This window comes from Macadamia integrifolia, chromosome 5 (assembly GCF_013358625.1).
Source record: "Macadamia integrifolia cultivar HAES 741 chromosome 5, SCU_Mint_v3, whole genome shotgun sequence".
NCBI lineage: Eukaryota > Viridiplantae > Streptophyta > Magnoliopsida > Proteales > Proteaceae > Macadamia > Macadamia integrifolia.
This window is the reverse complement of record NC_056561.1, coordinates 12,190,638-12,204,817: the sequence shown is the minus strand read 5'-3', so window position 1 is coordinate 12,204,817 and position 14,180 is coordinate 12,190,638. Positions and strand designations below refer to the sequence as shown.

General features: G+C 37.2%; 1 protein-coding gene across 2 annotated transcripts; it reads left to right on the top strand.

The window, feature by feature from the left end:
* Positions 1-1,967: 1,967 nt before the first annotated feature.
* LOC122080112 (uncharacterized protein YpgQ) lies at positions 1,968-13,941 on the top strand. 2 transcript variants are annotated; one of them, XR_006140603.1, is made up of 9 exons: positions 1,968-2,296; positions 5,131-5,161; positions 5,277-5,295; positions 6,279-6,376; positions 7,521-7,619; positions 8,986-9,158; positions 11,889-11,980; positions 12,840-12,957; positions 13,630-13,941. XR_006140603.1 is itself a non-coding variant. In XM_042646996.1 (8 exons), the coding sequence occupies exons 1-7, from the start codon at positions 2,138-2,140 to the stop codon at positions 11,973-11,975; spliced, it is 666 nt and encodes a 221-aa protein (XP_042502930.1). In that variant the 5' UTR covers positions 1,969-2,137; the 3' UTR covers positions 11,976-11,980; positions 13,630-13,941. The 2 variants fall into 2 exon arrangements, 1 of the variants encoding a protein (XP_042502930.1); XM_042646996.1 differs by lacking the exon at positions 12,840-12,957 and having other exon boundaries at positions 1,969-2,296.
* The last annotated feature ends 239 nt before the right edge of the window (positions 13,942-14,180 follow it).

Sequence of the window (14,180 nt, the reverse complement as noted above, 5' to 3'; positions counted from 1 at the left end):
GCAAATTTCAGTTCTCATGGAACAATTCCTTGAGGAAATATCACGTTTGATGAGAGAGAGAGAGAGAGAGAGAGAGAGAGAGAGAAGACGGTTTAAAATGCTTCTCCATTTTTATTTCGAAGGAGTATTTCAGCTTATGCAAGGAGCCAATGCTGCCGGAAAGAACCACTCACTAGCTAGCCGTACCAGTGGGAGGGGGACCCGACCGTAGAAAACCATGCCTTTAGGACCCAACCCAACGCCCATCTTCCAATAAGAGAGAACATTCGTAACAACCTGGTATGATAGGCTGCCATAGATCCTGTGTATGTGTGCTTTTTTTTTCCTTTCTTGTGGCTACTGCATAATCTCTGGTGTGTTTTTAACTATACATACATCACCAAATTGTTTAACAAGAGAAAGAAATATCAAATAGAAAGGGAAATAATTCCCTGGCTGATCAACTTTAAGTAATGACTGTACATCTATCCAGACTTCTTCATGCCTCTCTCCTCAATGGTCTGCTCCACTGAGTCCCTGTCTGATAGCTCTTGCCTCTGTTTCTTGGGCTGTACCTGAGAAACCACATTCTGAATTAGTTGACAAGAAGCTTCCATTAATGAACAAACATGGGGTTCATCCAGATTTTTGGTAGCAGGGTCAAAGCTACCATCAGTTATGATTAAGAGATTATCAAAGTTTAGCATGGTGTTAGCATTGTTCTAGATCTCGCTTGGTTTTGATAATTTAGGTCGAAATTTCGCCTAGCCTAAAAAAGGTATCTGCTTTTGATCAGGTTTCGAAAGTTTGAGCCAAGTTTCGGTCTAAACCTGAGATTTTGAAGATTAGGTGCTAATGAAGTTAACTAGTTAGTCTCATAAGGCCCGGGGAAATGGGAATCCTAACAAAGAGTTTCAGCCCTTAGAGGTAGCCAAAAGTTCATTAACCTTAGTGAAGGAATGATTTGGATCTAGTGATGAAGGGACTTTGAAGGTGTGTAGGGTAGGAATCCAAGCGTCAGTCCAAATATTAATGGTTGAGCCCTTTCGAGTTGGTGTGCACACTAACTTGAGCAAATCCTGTGTAATAAAAAGAGTACATATTTTTTTTTTGCTAACAATGGATATCCAAGATTTTACCTTGATTAATCCCGTGAGTACATATTAACTTTACAATCGCATGGGTCAGATTATACCGGGGTCGAAGAAGAATCATTCAATATTCATCGAAAACAGTAAAGAGTACTAAACACCTCGTATGAGTGGCCTTAAGAAAGTAAGAGGAGCCGAACTCTGAACCATACGTTTCCTAAGATGAATGTCTTTTGCTAACTTGGCTATCCTTATGGTTGTAACAAAAAGAGTACCACTTCAAATCCAAGACCTACATTTTTGAATAAAATAGTTGAGAAAATTATAACCCTAGAGTACCATGCCTAGGATGCCTTAATCTCTATCGCCTTATTCAGTTGATATCTCAATATCTTTTTTTCTTATAATATTTTTCTTCCCTTTCTCCCAATGTTTCTGATGATACTTTGAATGAAAATGTCCAACCGGGGGCTGCCTCTTTACTCCTTACCAGGGGATATCTCCTGTGGATCAATTTTTGATTAAGTAAATATATTGTAGGTTGCATTGCAAGCATTTGCCCCTCCGGGCAAGGTTCTAAAACTCAAGAATACGAAAAGTCAAGGCCGATGCCATTTCAAAACGGACTAGATCAAATCATATCTGACATATCTATTTTTTTTTTTTAAATCAGTTTTTAGTACTATTTTACCCATGAATCATACATGTGAAACTGGATCGGAAAGGTTAGGATCAAAACTCAGTCAAGATGGATATCATTTTAAACCAGTTGATACTAACGATCTACTGCTTATACGAATCAACATCCAACACCTGTCTTTCTTTTACCATTATAAAAATAATAAAATGTATATTTAAAAACAAAAACGACAGATGGTGGATACTACGACCAGGTGATCGTTAGAACAAAGCTGATCCATTTACATCTGGCGGAGGCTGGCGGGGGATCCGGCTTGTGACTTTTTTTATTTTTTAGTACTTTGGACTGAAATTTGGCGTGGGGAAAGCGTTTTCACACTTTTGATTTTGAGAGAGAGAGAGAGAGAGGGAGAGAGGGAGGGAGAGAGATGGGCGCGACTGTGAAGAACGCAGAGAAGTTGGTGATGTCTGCCATGAAAGGGAATGACGCCTCTCACGATGCTGCACACGTTTTCAGAGTCAGGGATCTCGCCCTCTCTTTGGCCCATGAAGAGGGCTTGTCTTCTTCCCCAGAAGCCATGGAAGTGGTAAGCAAAAGGCTCTTGTTCCCAAACGGAAATCCTGTATTTTTTTCATAGGCATCGTGAATTTTCATTTATTCTTATTTATTTCTTTATTTTTTATGGGAATCCTGAATTCTCATTTTGATTAACTTAATTCACAGTCTAATTATTCGTTCTCTTTAATTTTATCGATTTTCCTTGTATTTTAAAGCCTTGAAAGTGGTTACCGTAATTCTAACTAGAATAGAATAAGAGGTCTTCTAACCCTACAATGATTAAGAATTCGGCTCTTTCGCATGGTCCAGGAATTTGTAAATAGGGAATTCAAAGTTCCAAACTGAGTACTGAAATTAATGGAAATCTGGAGAATCAGATTGTAGAAGTGATGCAGAGAAGTTCGTTATATCAGAAACGTAAGTCAGATGGGAGTGAAGCTGTTTGAGTGTCTAATGGGCAATAGGTCATGTGACAGTAGAGGAGCAATTTCTCTTTAACTTTATGAGTTACTAATTTATATTCGATTCTCCATGTCCAAAATACAATCACATTATCATTTATAGAGACAATGGATTAAATGACCAATTGGGACTCAAAATCCTTCTTTGACTTGAACCTCCAGACCCATTACAACTCATAAACCAGAACAGTAGATAAGAAGGAACTCATCCTAAACACAACTCTAGTTAGGATAAGTACTAACTGTATCAGACTTCTGCTTGACTAACTCTGAGCACAATCTTGTGTAACATGAGTTTTCAAGTCGAGGTGCCAAGCTGTCACTTTTCTTCATGAATAAGAGTAATCAGCTGACATCACTGGTGCAGCTGTCTTGAACATATCCAACTCCAAATTGGGACTTCTGGTTGGGTATTTTGTCTGGTAACTAGAGATGATCCAATAATCAACCAATAAATGAAGCAAGGAGAAGAGAGAGACTGTGAGTCCGGGGTGGGGGGGGGGGTTGGGGTTTCAGTGTGATCGATGTCACGGGAGGGTTACAACGGGTGTTTTTTTTTACTTGTCGGAACCCTAGAAAGGTTGCTTGCAAGAATTAATGGGAGGGGTTTACGAAGGGAATCTAAGGTGATGGGCAGGGTTTTAGTGGGAGTCGAAGGAATGGGGGTGGGGTTGTCTTTGAGAAGGGCATGGGGTTACTATTGGCAGACAACAACAATAATCTAAAAGAATTTAGGACGGAGGAAAGTAAAACATGGAGAGAGAAGGAAGAAGGGTTACCTTTTGGCTATGATACCAAATTGGTGGAGAGCTGGTTAGGTAAGAAGGGGAAATTTGAGAGGGCTCTCAGAGTTGCAGGGGAGGGAGGAATCTTCATAAGAAGAAGGGGGAGAGTGGAAAGCTGGCACACACCACAGAGGCTCACACACACAGTCAACTTACAATTCATTCTTCAATCTGAAAATTCTATCATGGTTACATGGTATAAATAAAAGAAATAAAAACTCCTATTCTAACTCTAAAATTGGAATATAATGGAACTCTACTACTAGCTAGCCTATTCAAAATAAAACAAAATACTAGAAGATAAATCCAAATAAATAAATAAACAGACTATTAACATCCTACTAGACTAAAGATCCAAGATTGGACCCAGGGCTCAATCTGGGTTCTCAAACGGGTTCAACCCGGTCCAAAGAAGTGTTCTTGCATCAGAGGAAATGGAGTTCATTGAGTATGCTTAATGTTCATTTATGCCAAAATAACAATGACAAACAATGGAAAAATACATTTAGAAGTGTTTTCTGTAAAATTTGTGGCATGTCAAAATCTATCAGTTATTCCATATGTGCATGCCATCAATTTAGAGGTAACCAGGATGTAGATTTTTAACCCGAAGAACATGTAGTCCAACTTCTTAGTCACAGTAGAAATGTAATTGATAGAGTCCAAGTTTAGATGATAATCAAGATCTGAATATGTAATAGTTCCAGGAAATTACGTACATTTTGTGCCTTGCTTTCACAAGTCAAAAGTTTATAGCACTGCTTGGGTTCACACCTTTGTATTTGTGCTATATCTTTTCTTGCTTGCTCTTTTATAGTCTTACAGCCATGTTACATAGGCCATTTAGGGTCCTCCTTTTCATGATTCTGAAACAAAAAGAATCTGGTCCGACCTTGAAAGGAAAAAGTAAAGGAGAATAAGTTCATGACAAGCAGACATAATAGGGTTCTGGAAAATAGGTTTTAAATGTTGTGAACTATCCACTGATTTTTATTTGGAGAAAGTATCACCATGTGAGTTGAAGTTATGTATATAAATAATTTGGACAAGGATATAATAATTGTTGAATTCTCAAGTCTTGTCGAGAGAATACTTGAGTGAATGAACACTGTACTTTATTGTTACCAAATGTTTATCGAATCTTTTGAGTCATTCCTTGGCTTGCTGAAACCATCAAGGTAATGATTATTTGTCCTATGTCTGGAAAGAGAATGGAAGAAAAGAGTAGCAGGAAAATTAAGGTGGGTTTATGAGATAGGTGAAATTTTATGGGTGCTTTTTGGCACAAGAAGAAAAAGAAGATCATTGTCTCTGGATTTTCAAAATTTACTCTTTATGCTCTTTGTAAATTTCTCAACAAAACCATGAGATTTAAGAAAATTGTGCTTTTCTTTCTATGCCAATTGAAAACCTACCAGAAATTTTCACATTTTACCACTTCCCTTGCTTTAGTAACTGTTTCCTTTTTTCCTTCATTCTCTTGCCAAAAAACCATAGTGTCAGATCATTCTCCTTTGACTAGGATGTTCCATCATTTTTTCTCTCTCTTTCAATGCCTTTTAACATTTTCTTTTATGAAGAGTTACTTTCTGAAGCTTTGATCTTCTTTTTCTTAGGTAGAGCTTGCCGCACTTCTCCATGATATAGGTCTCTCTCTTTCTATCTGTGTGTGTGTGTGTGTGTTGAGCTGTGCTTATTAAAATAAATTAGAAGTTATATCTTAGATCTCTTTATACTGATCACTTCTTTTTGCCTATCACAGGAGATTACAAGTATGTGAGGTGAGGATGTCTTGCTTTATTAGTGGATACATATTGTTGATTACTAGATTATGTATCTAGCTTTACTTTGTTTTGTTACTCATTGTTAATGATGTTAATTATGATCTAAGAGTCTGACTTTCTCTCTTTCTCTCTCTTTTTTTTATTTATTTATATATATTTAAAGATTTTCTTTGTCTGCTTATAAATCTTATTACTAAATTAGGGTAGTGATTAGTTTCACAACTGCTTTGTGACATATCATTGTGTGGACATATCTGGACCATCCATTTGTCTAGGTGTACAGGCTGAGACCATCCATTTTGCAAAGCTTAAAATCCAAGATTTCACCTTTAAGCACCATGGAATCTAAACCATAAAGCCATGTTGAAGCTCGCTGTGATCTTGGTTACTGCAAACAGGAAACCCTTCATTGTTCGTATCTCTGGAGATGCAGGTATTGCCAGAGACAGAGAGTGAGAGTGATGGCCATAGATAAGAAAGGGAGAGATGGGAAGAGAAAGAGAGAGAGAGAGAGAGAAAGTATGTGACACTACCATAGTTGCAATCTTGACAAGTGACATGCCACAGATGCCCTCTGGCCTTGATTTGCAGAGAGAAAGCAAGATTAAAGATGAAGTGGGGAGGAGGGGTGGGGAAGAATAAAAAAAAATCTGTTATTCTCATACCTATTTTGGCCATTGCATTCTGTCCTGACTACTATATACTAATATCTTCCTTTAAAGTGCTTAAATCACTTTGTATTTATTTCCAGATTGATCTTTAATTTTATTAAATTCCTTATTACTCTAATATTTCTATCAGTGTTTATCTATTTCCCTGCCCTAAATCAGCAACACCTTTTTTTAAAATCTTAATTCCAATTTTAATATGTGTGTACCTTATATAGGATGCCATTGAATATTTTGCTGTCTAACATAATTTTTCTTGAATTTCCATTGTTCTTTTCTCCTTATTTATGTGTTGTGTCATTTGGTTTGTAGAAATCCATCTGAGGAGGCAATCGTTGAGAAATTTATTGAGCAGGAGGGTGTAGATGAGAAGAAAAAGGAGAAGATACTAATGATAATAAAAAGAATGGGTGGGTACCTTTTGACAAAATGATTTTTGAAATTAAGTTTCAATCTCTTTTCTTAACGTTAGGTGTTGACTTTATTATTCAGTGTAATATGTTGGATATAGGAGTATAAGAATTTGGATCTAATGTCCTATACCTGTAGTTGTCATATCCATACTCTTGCAACTTCAGATGATTATTTCCATCTAAGCTGCAGTGTTCCAGCCTCATGGACAAAGTCAATGGAGGGAAAGTATCTTGTTTTGGACTGCCGTTGCTATAACATAGTATGCTCTCCTGGGTGACAGATCAAACTGATGCACATATCCAGTGATTGTAACTATTTGATCACTGGTTTGGATTTTGGACGTGTGGAATATAAAGCAATTGATCCATTAAAATCCATAGATTAGATTGCCTCACCTTGGTCTCTATGGCCTCATTTTTTTTACTCGTAAAATCCCCTGTTAACTCAAATTTTCCCATATAATTGTTTTGTTGCTGCTTGTTTCACCCTTCTAAAATTAGAACCACATAACATTTCACCGCAGGTCCACCAGTTTTTAAGTGTTCTCATGAAAATATTCAAACTTGTAGAATTTGCGGCTTGTAAAAGTTTACATGGTAACTATGGGGTCTATATAATTTTATTTACCTTACCTTGAAATTTTCTTCTTTTATTTATAGAAACATATGCTTTCTATTTTATAGTTGCATACGTTTCATTGTATTCATAAGATAAAAAAACTAAACGTACATCAACATGCGTACTGCTTCAAATTCTTTTAAAAAAGCGAACCATCAAAATGTTTCAGTTGTGTTTTCCTGTATTAACTTGGTATATGAACTTTGTCCTCTTTTCTCTCTTTACCATCAAAATGTTTCAGTGTGTATGTGTGGGGTCTGATGTCATAATGCCTGCATCAAATTTGCATTTAGTGAGATTATTGGGCCCAACTACTTATAATTTTTTCCTTATCGGCACCCTTTATATAGCCCCTCCCCTCCCAACACCCCCCCCCCAAAAAAAAGAAGAATATGAAAGTATTGCATTGAAGTTTGTGTACTTAATTTTTCCATGTCCTGCTTCTTTCATGAATTATAATGAAGCTTAAATAAGTCAACTGCAGGTCTAGTTACAATTGATTGCCCGGTACTTTCTTCTCAGGTGTCAAGGATGAGCTTGGAGGCCATGGAATTGACGAATATTTTCCTGAGCTTGGGGTTGTGCAAGATGCTGATCGGCTTGATGCAATTGGTGCTATTGGTAATTTATTAGATTAATAAGTTTTATTTTTAATTTTATTCTTTTATATCACAAAACGTGTGAGATTAAACTGATAAACCTTGAAGTGTTTAACACCATGATGCTGAAAAAGAATAAGAAAATGGAGAAAATTAATATGGATAGTATTAGAGGGAAGTAGTTGATGGAAATGGGAAAGAAAAGTTCGTCTGTGGCTTTCGCCTGGATCTCTTTCACCTCTGATTTGCACTATGGTATTGGTGTCTCACTTTGTACTTCGCTAGCCACCTTGGGGGAGTCACTTCTGCTATCTACCATTTTGGGCCATCTGGTGAATCAAATCTCTGAGGGCGTAATGGGAAGTGTAGTCAGGTAATGGCCTTACTCTCACCCTCTAAGGGGTTGAAGGTGTCTTCATCAGTGTAAGGTTAAAGACTGGTAAAGCTTCACAATGCTCATTTAATCTATTTTACTCTTTTTTTGGGGGGGAGGGGGGGGGGGGGGGGGGAGGGGTGGTGGTGGTGGTTTAAAACAATCATGTTCTTCAAACAAACAAAAGCAGGACATGATTTTGAGGAATGGGCTTTGGGTATTGGCTTAAGAAGTAAGACTGTTTGGGTTGATTAAATGGTTTGGTTATGGTTATATGGATTGGGTCAAGGAAATGAAACAACAACAACCATAACCTTATCCTAATTTGATGGGGTCGGCTACATGGATCCAATATGGTCAAGGAAATGAAGTTTCTTTAATTTTTTTTTTCATCAATAAAGTGGCTAGTTATGCCAAAATAAAAAAAAATCTTGTAATTTTATTCAACTTTGGACTCACTCTTTACCCATTTCCGATGCTTGTTTCACTTGGAAAATTGACCAGTGACACTGGTATGGATCCTCTTATCATATGGACCTCCCTGTCCACCCAAATGAATTACCTTGAATGAACATATGACCCTTTTATTTTCTTTTTCTGTCTGTTTGGTGGTGTGGGTGAAATTTACTTGATTGTTGCCATTTAAGTGGGTAGGGGTAAGAGACCTCATTGTTTATTCATAGGGTATGAAATTACCCTCCAAACTAGAGATATGTAAGGAGTGTAAATGGGTAGACAGATAACTGTTTCTTCTAGTCCATTGTATGCTATTATGAATCTCATCAACTATACTGAGAGCTTTGTACGTGGTATAGTATGCTTCTTATGTATTTAAGAGTCGTGTCATTGTTTGTTTATTTTTGTTTCATCTCTGTGGAGATGCATGGTAGTATGTAAGGCTTTAATTTTTTGCAAATTCTACAAATGTCATTATTGCGATGTCCATAGGTAGTTTGGCATGTTCATGCATTTTAGACATGCCAATGCCAAGTTTAATGTTGTATTCTGATGTCAGGAATTGCTCGCTGTTTCACATTTGGTGGAAGTAGGAACAGAGTTCTTCATGATCCTGCTGTCAAACCCAGATTGGATTTATCGAAGGACCAGTATATGAAGAAAGAGGATCAGACAACAATAAATCATTTCCATGAAAAGCTTCTCAAACTGAAGGGTTTAATGAAAACAGAGGTACACTCTGTTAGAAAAGCATGTTGTTCACTAGATAACCCCTCCACCATAGCCACATGATGGGATTCCATGTGCTGTTCTGCATCAGCTGTCAATAATACAGGCCCTAACTGGAACGCCATTTGAAGTGATACCAAGTTGGAATGGGTATATTCGTATCTGGTTCATTTAAGATGATCCTCCTATCGCAGTCAGCAGCTTATTATATAGGCTGAATCTTATTAACAACCTCTAAGAGTCAAAGGTCTTAATCACAAAAAACAAAATAAAGGAAAAATAAAAGTCCTACCTAGCCCAAAAAGTCTAATTACAATAGGATAGATAATAGAACATTAAATAAGCTACTTAGACATAATCCCATGGTACTGAGGTCCATGGACACCCAATGGACAACCAAACGAGACATACTCTAACAACAGTAATGGGTGTGGGCCTCAAAATATAAGGCCTAGGCCGTAGGCTTGAATGAGCCTTCTTTGAAGTCCTTAATGGGCTATATGGGTGTTGGGCCTTGTGTCAAACGGTAATTAGTTGTGACAGACCTAATCTATAAGTCCAAAATTATCTATCAAAAATCAGTAAGCCCAAAACTTAGGGTCTTAATTCCTATCTGAAATAGTAGTTGGTCTATTTTTAAGTTAAGTTTGCTTTGTTGCATTATGATCCAATTCAGTCTAGAATAGGGACATCTTTTACTAAGGGTTTCAGTTTTTGGAGATATGTTTTGACTTTTGAGAATGATTTAGGAGTGGAAGTTACTGTGCTGCTTAACTGGCTCAATAATAGCCCACGGTTTTGAGAATACTGAATGATATTGGTTGGAGTTTAGGGTGAACTTGATAGTGGGCATGGTGGTGTGATGCCCAGTGTCACTGGTCATGGTCTGGAGTTTTGATGATTATTCTGTGGTGCTATCTACTGGTGAAATCTTTCTCTTTAAGTTCAATTTTTTCTCCATAAACAGATTGAATCTGTTGGTTTTAGAATGCCTATAGGAAATACCCTGTTTTGGGTCTTCTTTTGCTTAGTAGATAATAGCCATGACTGCTTGGATTGGTTTCCAGTCTGTTCCTTAGTTATCAAGGCACCACCTAGGCATCCAGGCTCTTTCTTGGGTCTAGGGTGACAAATACGCCTTATTGACACTTCAAGTGTTAATGTTGATTTATGTTTATTGCTTTGTTTTTTGATGAATATACTTATATTATATCTATGCTTTGTTTATTATATGCTGTTTTTCTCATATTAGGCCATTACTAGCATAATTATATCACATTGCAATGTATGGCTTTTGCGTTGCATATAAACTTAATTATATAAATATAAAATTATCATTGCATAGTCATTAATGCATGCCTAGGGTGCCTTGTCGCCTAAGCACCCCTCCGACGCCTTCGGTCACCTAGTCATGTTGACAACTGTGGTATGTTCTAAAATTGCATTATTTAAGCTTCTGTTATTGTTCTTCATAAATTCTGTCCATATTAGAATTTGGTTTGCATATGTCCATTATCATATATTGCAGCCCTGTTCTGTTCTCTCTAATTTTAGGTTTCAGTCGTATTTTCTCTAGTTTCAATCCTATTGACCCCCTAGTCTCCATCAAAGAATACCATAATTCTGGCTTCTATTGATTGGTCTTGACCCCTCAGAATATACATAGATTAGGCCCCTTTTTTTTCGTAGTTATGAAATTTCTGCCAAACCCTGTACTTCACCAGTTTTCGCCTCATCAATTTTTTACTGTTTTGCTTAATCTGAATTCATTTTGGGGTATTACTCTACTTCTGAATTGTCCTTTAAGATCCCTAGTCTGAGAAACCGTAAATACTTTCAAAACTTTGCATCTGATTGCCGTATCAAGAGTAGAAACTAGCATTTACAATTACCCTATTTTTGTATTTAAGTGTTAGGTATGCTTGGCTATACATTACTTCGTCTCCCCTTGTCCTGTTCATCTATCTGGAGATTTTCTGCCCTATGTTCCTCTGCTAGTTAGTGATTATTTGCTTATCCATCATCTTTTTTCTATCTCGAACTTTCTGTTTGCTGTAATGTATGTGTGTTTTTGCTTTGAGATGGTTCTTGCATCACCTCAATATTCTAATTTTAAAAGTTCAACCAAGCCTAGCCTCAATCTAGGCCAAAACCACTTGAGGAGAGTGATGCAGATAATATGTGTAGACCTTTGGGCTGCGCATTGTTTGTATGAGGGAGGGTAAATTTAACTATAAATATAATAATATGCAAATCCTAAACTCACTATCAGGGAGATCTAGGTTATCTCTACCATTGAACACTAACTAGCAGATGGTGGGATGCCATCAATTTATGGTCCTACTTTGGAAGTCCCATGAAAAATGGACTCCAATGAATGACTTCGAAATTTGTACTGTGAACTTTCTTCTGGAATGTTTTCCAAGTTTCTTTTTGTGAATATCCTAATCCAATCAACATATTAGATGCCAAAAAATGAATTGAAAATTATATCTCAATCGCCACAACATTTATTTTGTGTAGCGTCCGTACTCATACTTAACATGGTAACACTCTTACGTTAGGTACAAATCTACCAACTGATTTTGTTACCTATATCTACTCCACCTAATTTTTCAACTAGGTTGAATATCTGTTTTGATTTGTGCCTACTTCTCTGGCTCCTTTTTTTTTCCCATCTTAAATTATATGAGTTGACTAATAACTTTTGCCGTGTTGTGGCTATAATATCAGGCTGGAAAGAGAAGAGCTGAGAAGAGGCACATGTTCATGGAAGAATTCGTAAAAGAATTCTATGAAGAATGGGATGGTAGAGCTTGAATGAGGTAGGTTTTCCACTTCCCTGGCATGATATTATCATCTTTGATATCCTTCTATTCCCTTTGTTCTAAATCAGTCCAGATTTACCAGAGTATTGTCTTTGGGTAAATGTCTTTTATGTATAGGTTGGAGGCTTTTTTCCCTTTTTTAAGTTTTAAGAGAAAATTACACTGCCGCTCCCTGAACTTTGCCCTCAAATCAATGCCCTTCCCTGTACTTTTGAAAATGACACAAACACCCCCTCTAGCTTTGGAAAATGACAAAAACACCCTTGCCGTTAGTCTTCCCTGTTAAGTGATGATGTAACTATTATTTTATATGGTGAAAGACTATTATACCCTCACCTAAAACATCCAACTTAGACCCATAAATACAATGTCTATTTTACCCTTTAGACATCCTTCAACATAACCCATCCTCAAATCGTTGGGTTTTGGTGAAAGGAAGAAGAAGATTAGGGCTCTAGCAATCTGTAACTATCCGGCGAAATTTCTACTCCAACACTCCGACGAAGGTGAGTTTTGGGTGGAATCTCCCTTACTGATGCTTTCGAGTAGCTCCTTGAGGGGGATGTGTACATTGTCGATTTCTTTATGGCCGCTGATTCTTTGATGGCAAAGAAGTTGAAATACAAGAATAAGACCCCCTTTCAGAACCGAGACTTCATCGATGTTGAATTACATCTGGAGATTCCAACAAGGGTTCGTCCCACCATTCTTGTCGATTGGGGTCTTCTGCTTCATCTGGGAATCGGCGCCAAGAGTAACACCGATGTAGACATCCATCTTGCTGAAGAGATTGATATCTTTGATATCTTTGGTAGAGATGATTTTGAGTTCTAATGGTTGGTATTCCATATTTCAGAGAGAAACGATATCAGAAAGAAGATTAAAGAATCATAGAACAGAACAGATGCGGAGGAGCAAGAAACAATCGGAGGGTGGATTTATAAGAGGTGTTCAAGTCGATCCCATTTAGGGAGGTAAGAATTAGGAAACTTCACTTCCTGTGCTGTGGAGACTACTAATGCTTTTTAGGTACTCAGGATCAATTTTTTTTTTTTCCTTTTTTGGTGGAACTCTGACTCCTAGGTAATTGGTATTAACCTGATTTGTAATCAATCCTGTCACAAGACATTGTTGTAACGGGTTTTAATTACCCATCCCCCAATACTTGCCCAAAATGGATGACAAGGGAGCTTTTTGTAAATTTCCCCTCCTCCCTCCTTTCATGTTCTTCTATTTCTTTGGCCCCTCCTCCCTCTTGCCGGTTCCCTCTCCGATAATAGCCGACAATGGCACCATACTCAGCATCTTTTTTTTTGTTTTTTAATCAAAGGATAAGGAGGTAAAATAGACATAGTTTTTAGGTGAGGGTATAACAGTCTTTCACCATATAAACTAACAGTTACGTCATTGTCCAAAGCTAGAGGGGGAGTTCATGTCATTTTAAAAAGTACAGGGGAGGGTGTTGACTTGAGGGCAAAGTTCAAGGGTGGCAGTGTAATTTTCTCAAAATTTAAACATATAAATCCAAAATGGTTTTTAGAACCTAAGAACTCACTGTTGTATTGAAAAATTATCAGTGTTATTTTTATTAATTTGTTGAACCTTTGTTCTATCTGACATTGGTGGTCTTCTTTACATATCATCAGGAGGGGAGAAGAAATGAAACAAAAATGGGTGGTATTCTTATGGACTAGGCAGCAGCTCTTCAAGCACCTGTTATTTTATCTAGTTAACCCTTTACTTCACAATCCTCGATGAAGGATGGGTTGCAGAATTCGTTCCTGCTGGCTGCTGCCCACAAGAAGTCCCTAAATTAACCTTTTAGGAGATGCATGTTTTAATTTTTGTATGGAGTTCATTATAAGACTTTGTACGGACCACATCACATCCTTTGTTACAGAATTAGCTAACTGTCTTTGTTTGAATAATGAAGAAACCATGTGCTTCAATCTTCTAGCTCATGAACATATGATGTAACAACTTAAGAGTTGTCTTTGTCTTATATTTTTTGTGTACACGGGAAATGATGGGATTTTATCCTCATTGAAACAAGTGAATAGTAATAAAAGGGCAAAAAAGCGAGGTTGCAACTTTTTTTCACTAATATTGGTCATGACAAGATTTTCCATTGAGAGGTTTACCTATGATGCCTGAATCCTGATTTGGGCGAACAAAGGGAAGGGTTAGGATCCATAAA

Coding starts and splice junctions, on each gene's coding strand:
- LOC122080112 (XM_042646996.1), top strand. CDS start 2,138: ATGGGCGCGACTGTGAAGAACGCAGAGAAGTTGGTGATGTCTGCCATG. Junction 7,620..8,985: donor TGATGCAATTGGTGCTATTG/GTAATTTATTAG, acceptor TTCTGATGTCAG/GAATTGCTCGCTGTTTCACA. Junction 9,159..11,888: donor AGGGTTTAATGAAAACAGAG/GTACACTCTGTT, acceptor CTATAATATCAG/GCTGGAAAGAGAAGAGCTGA.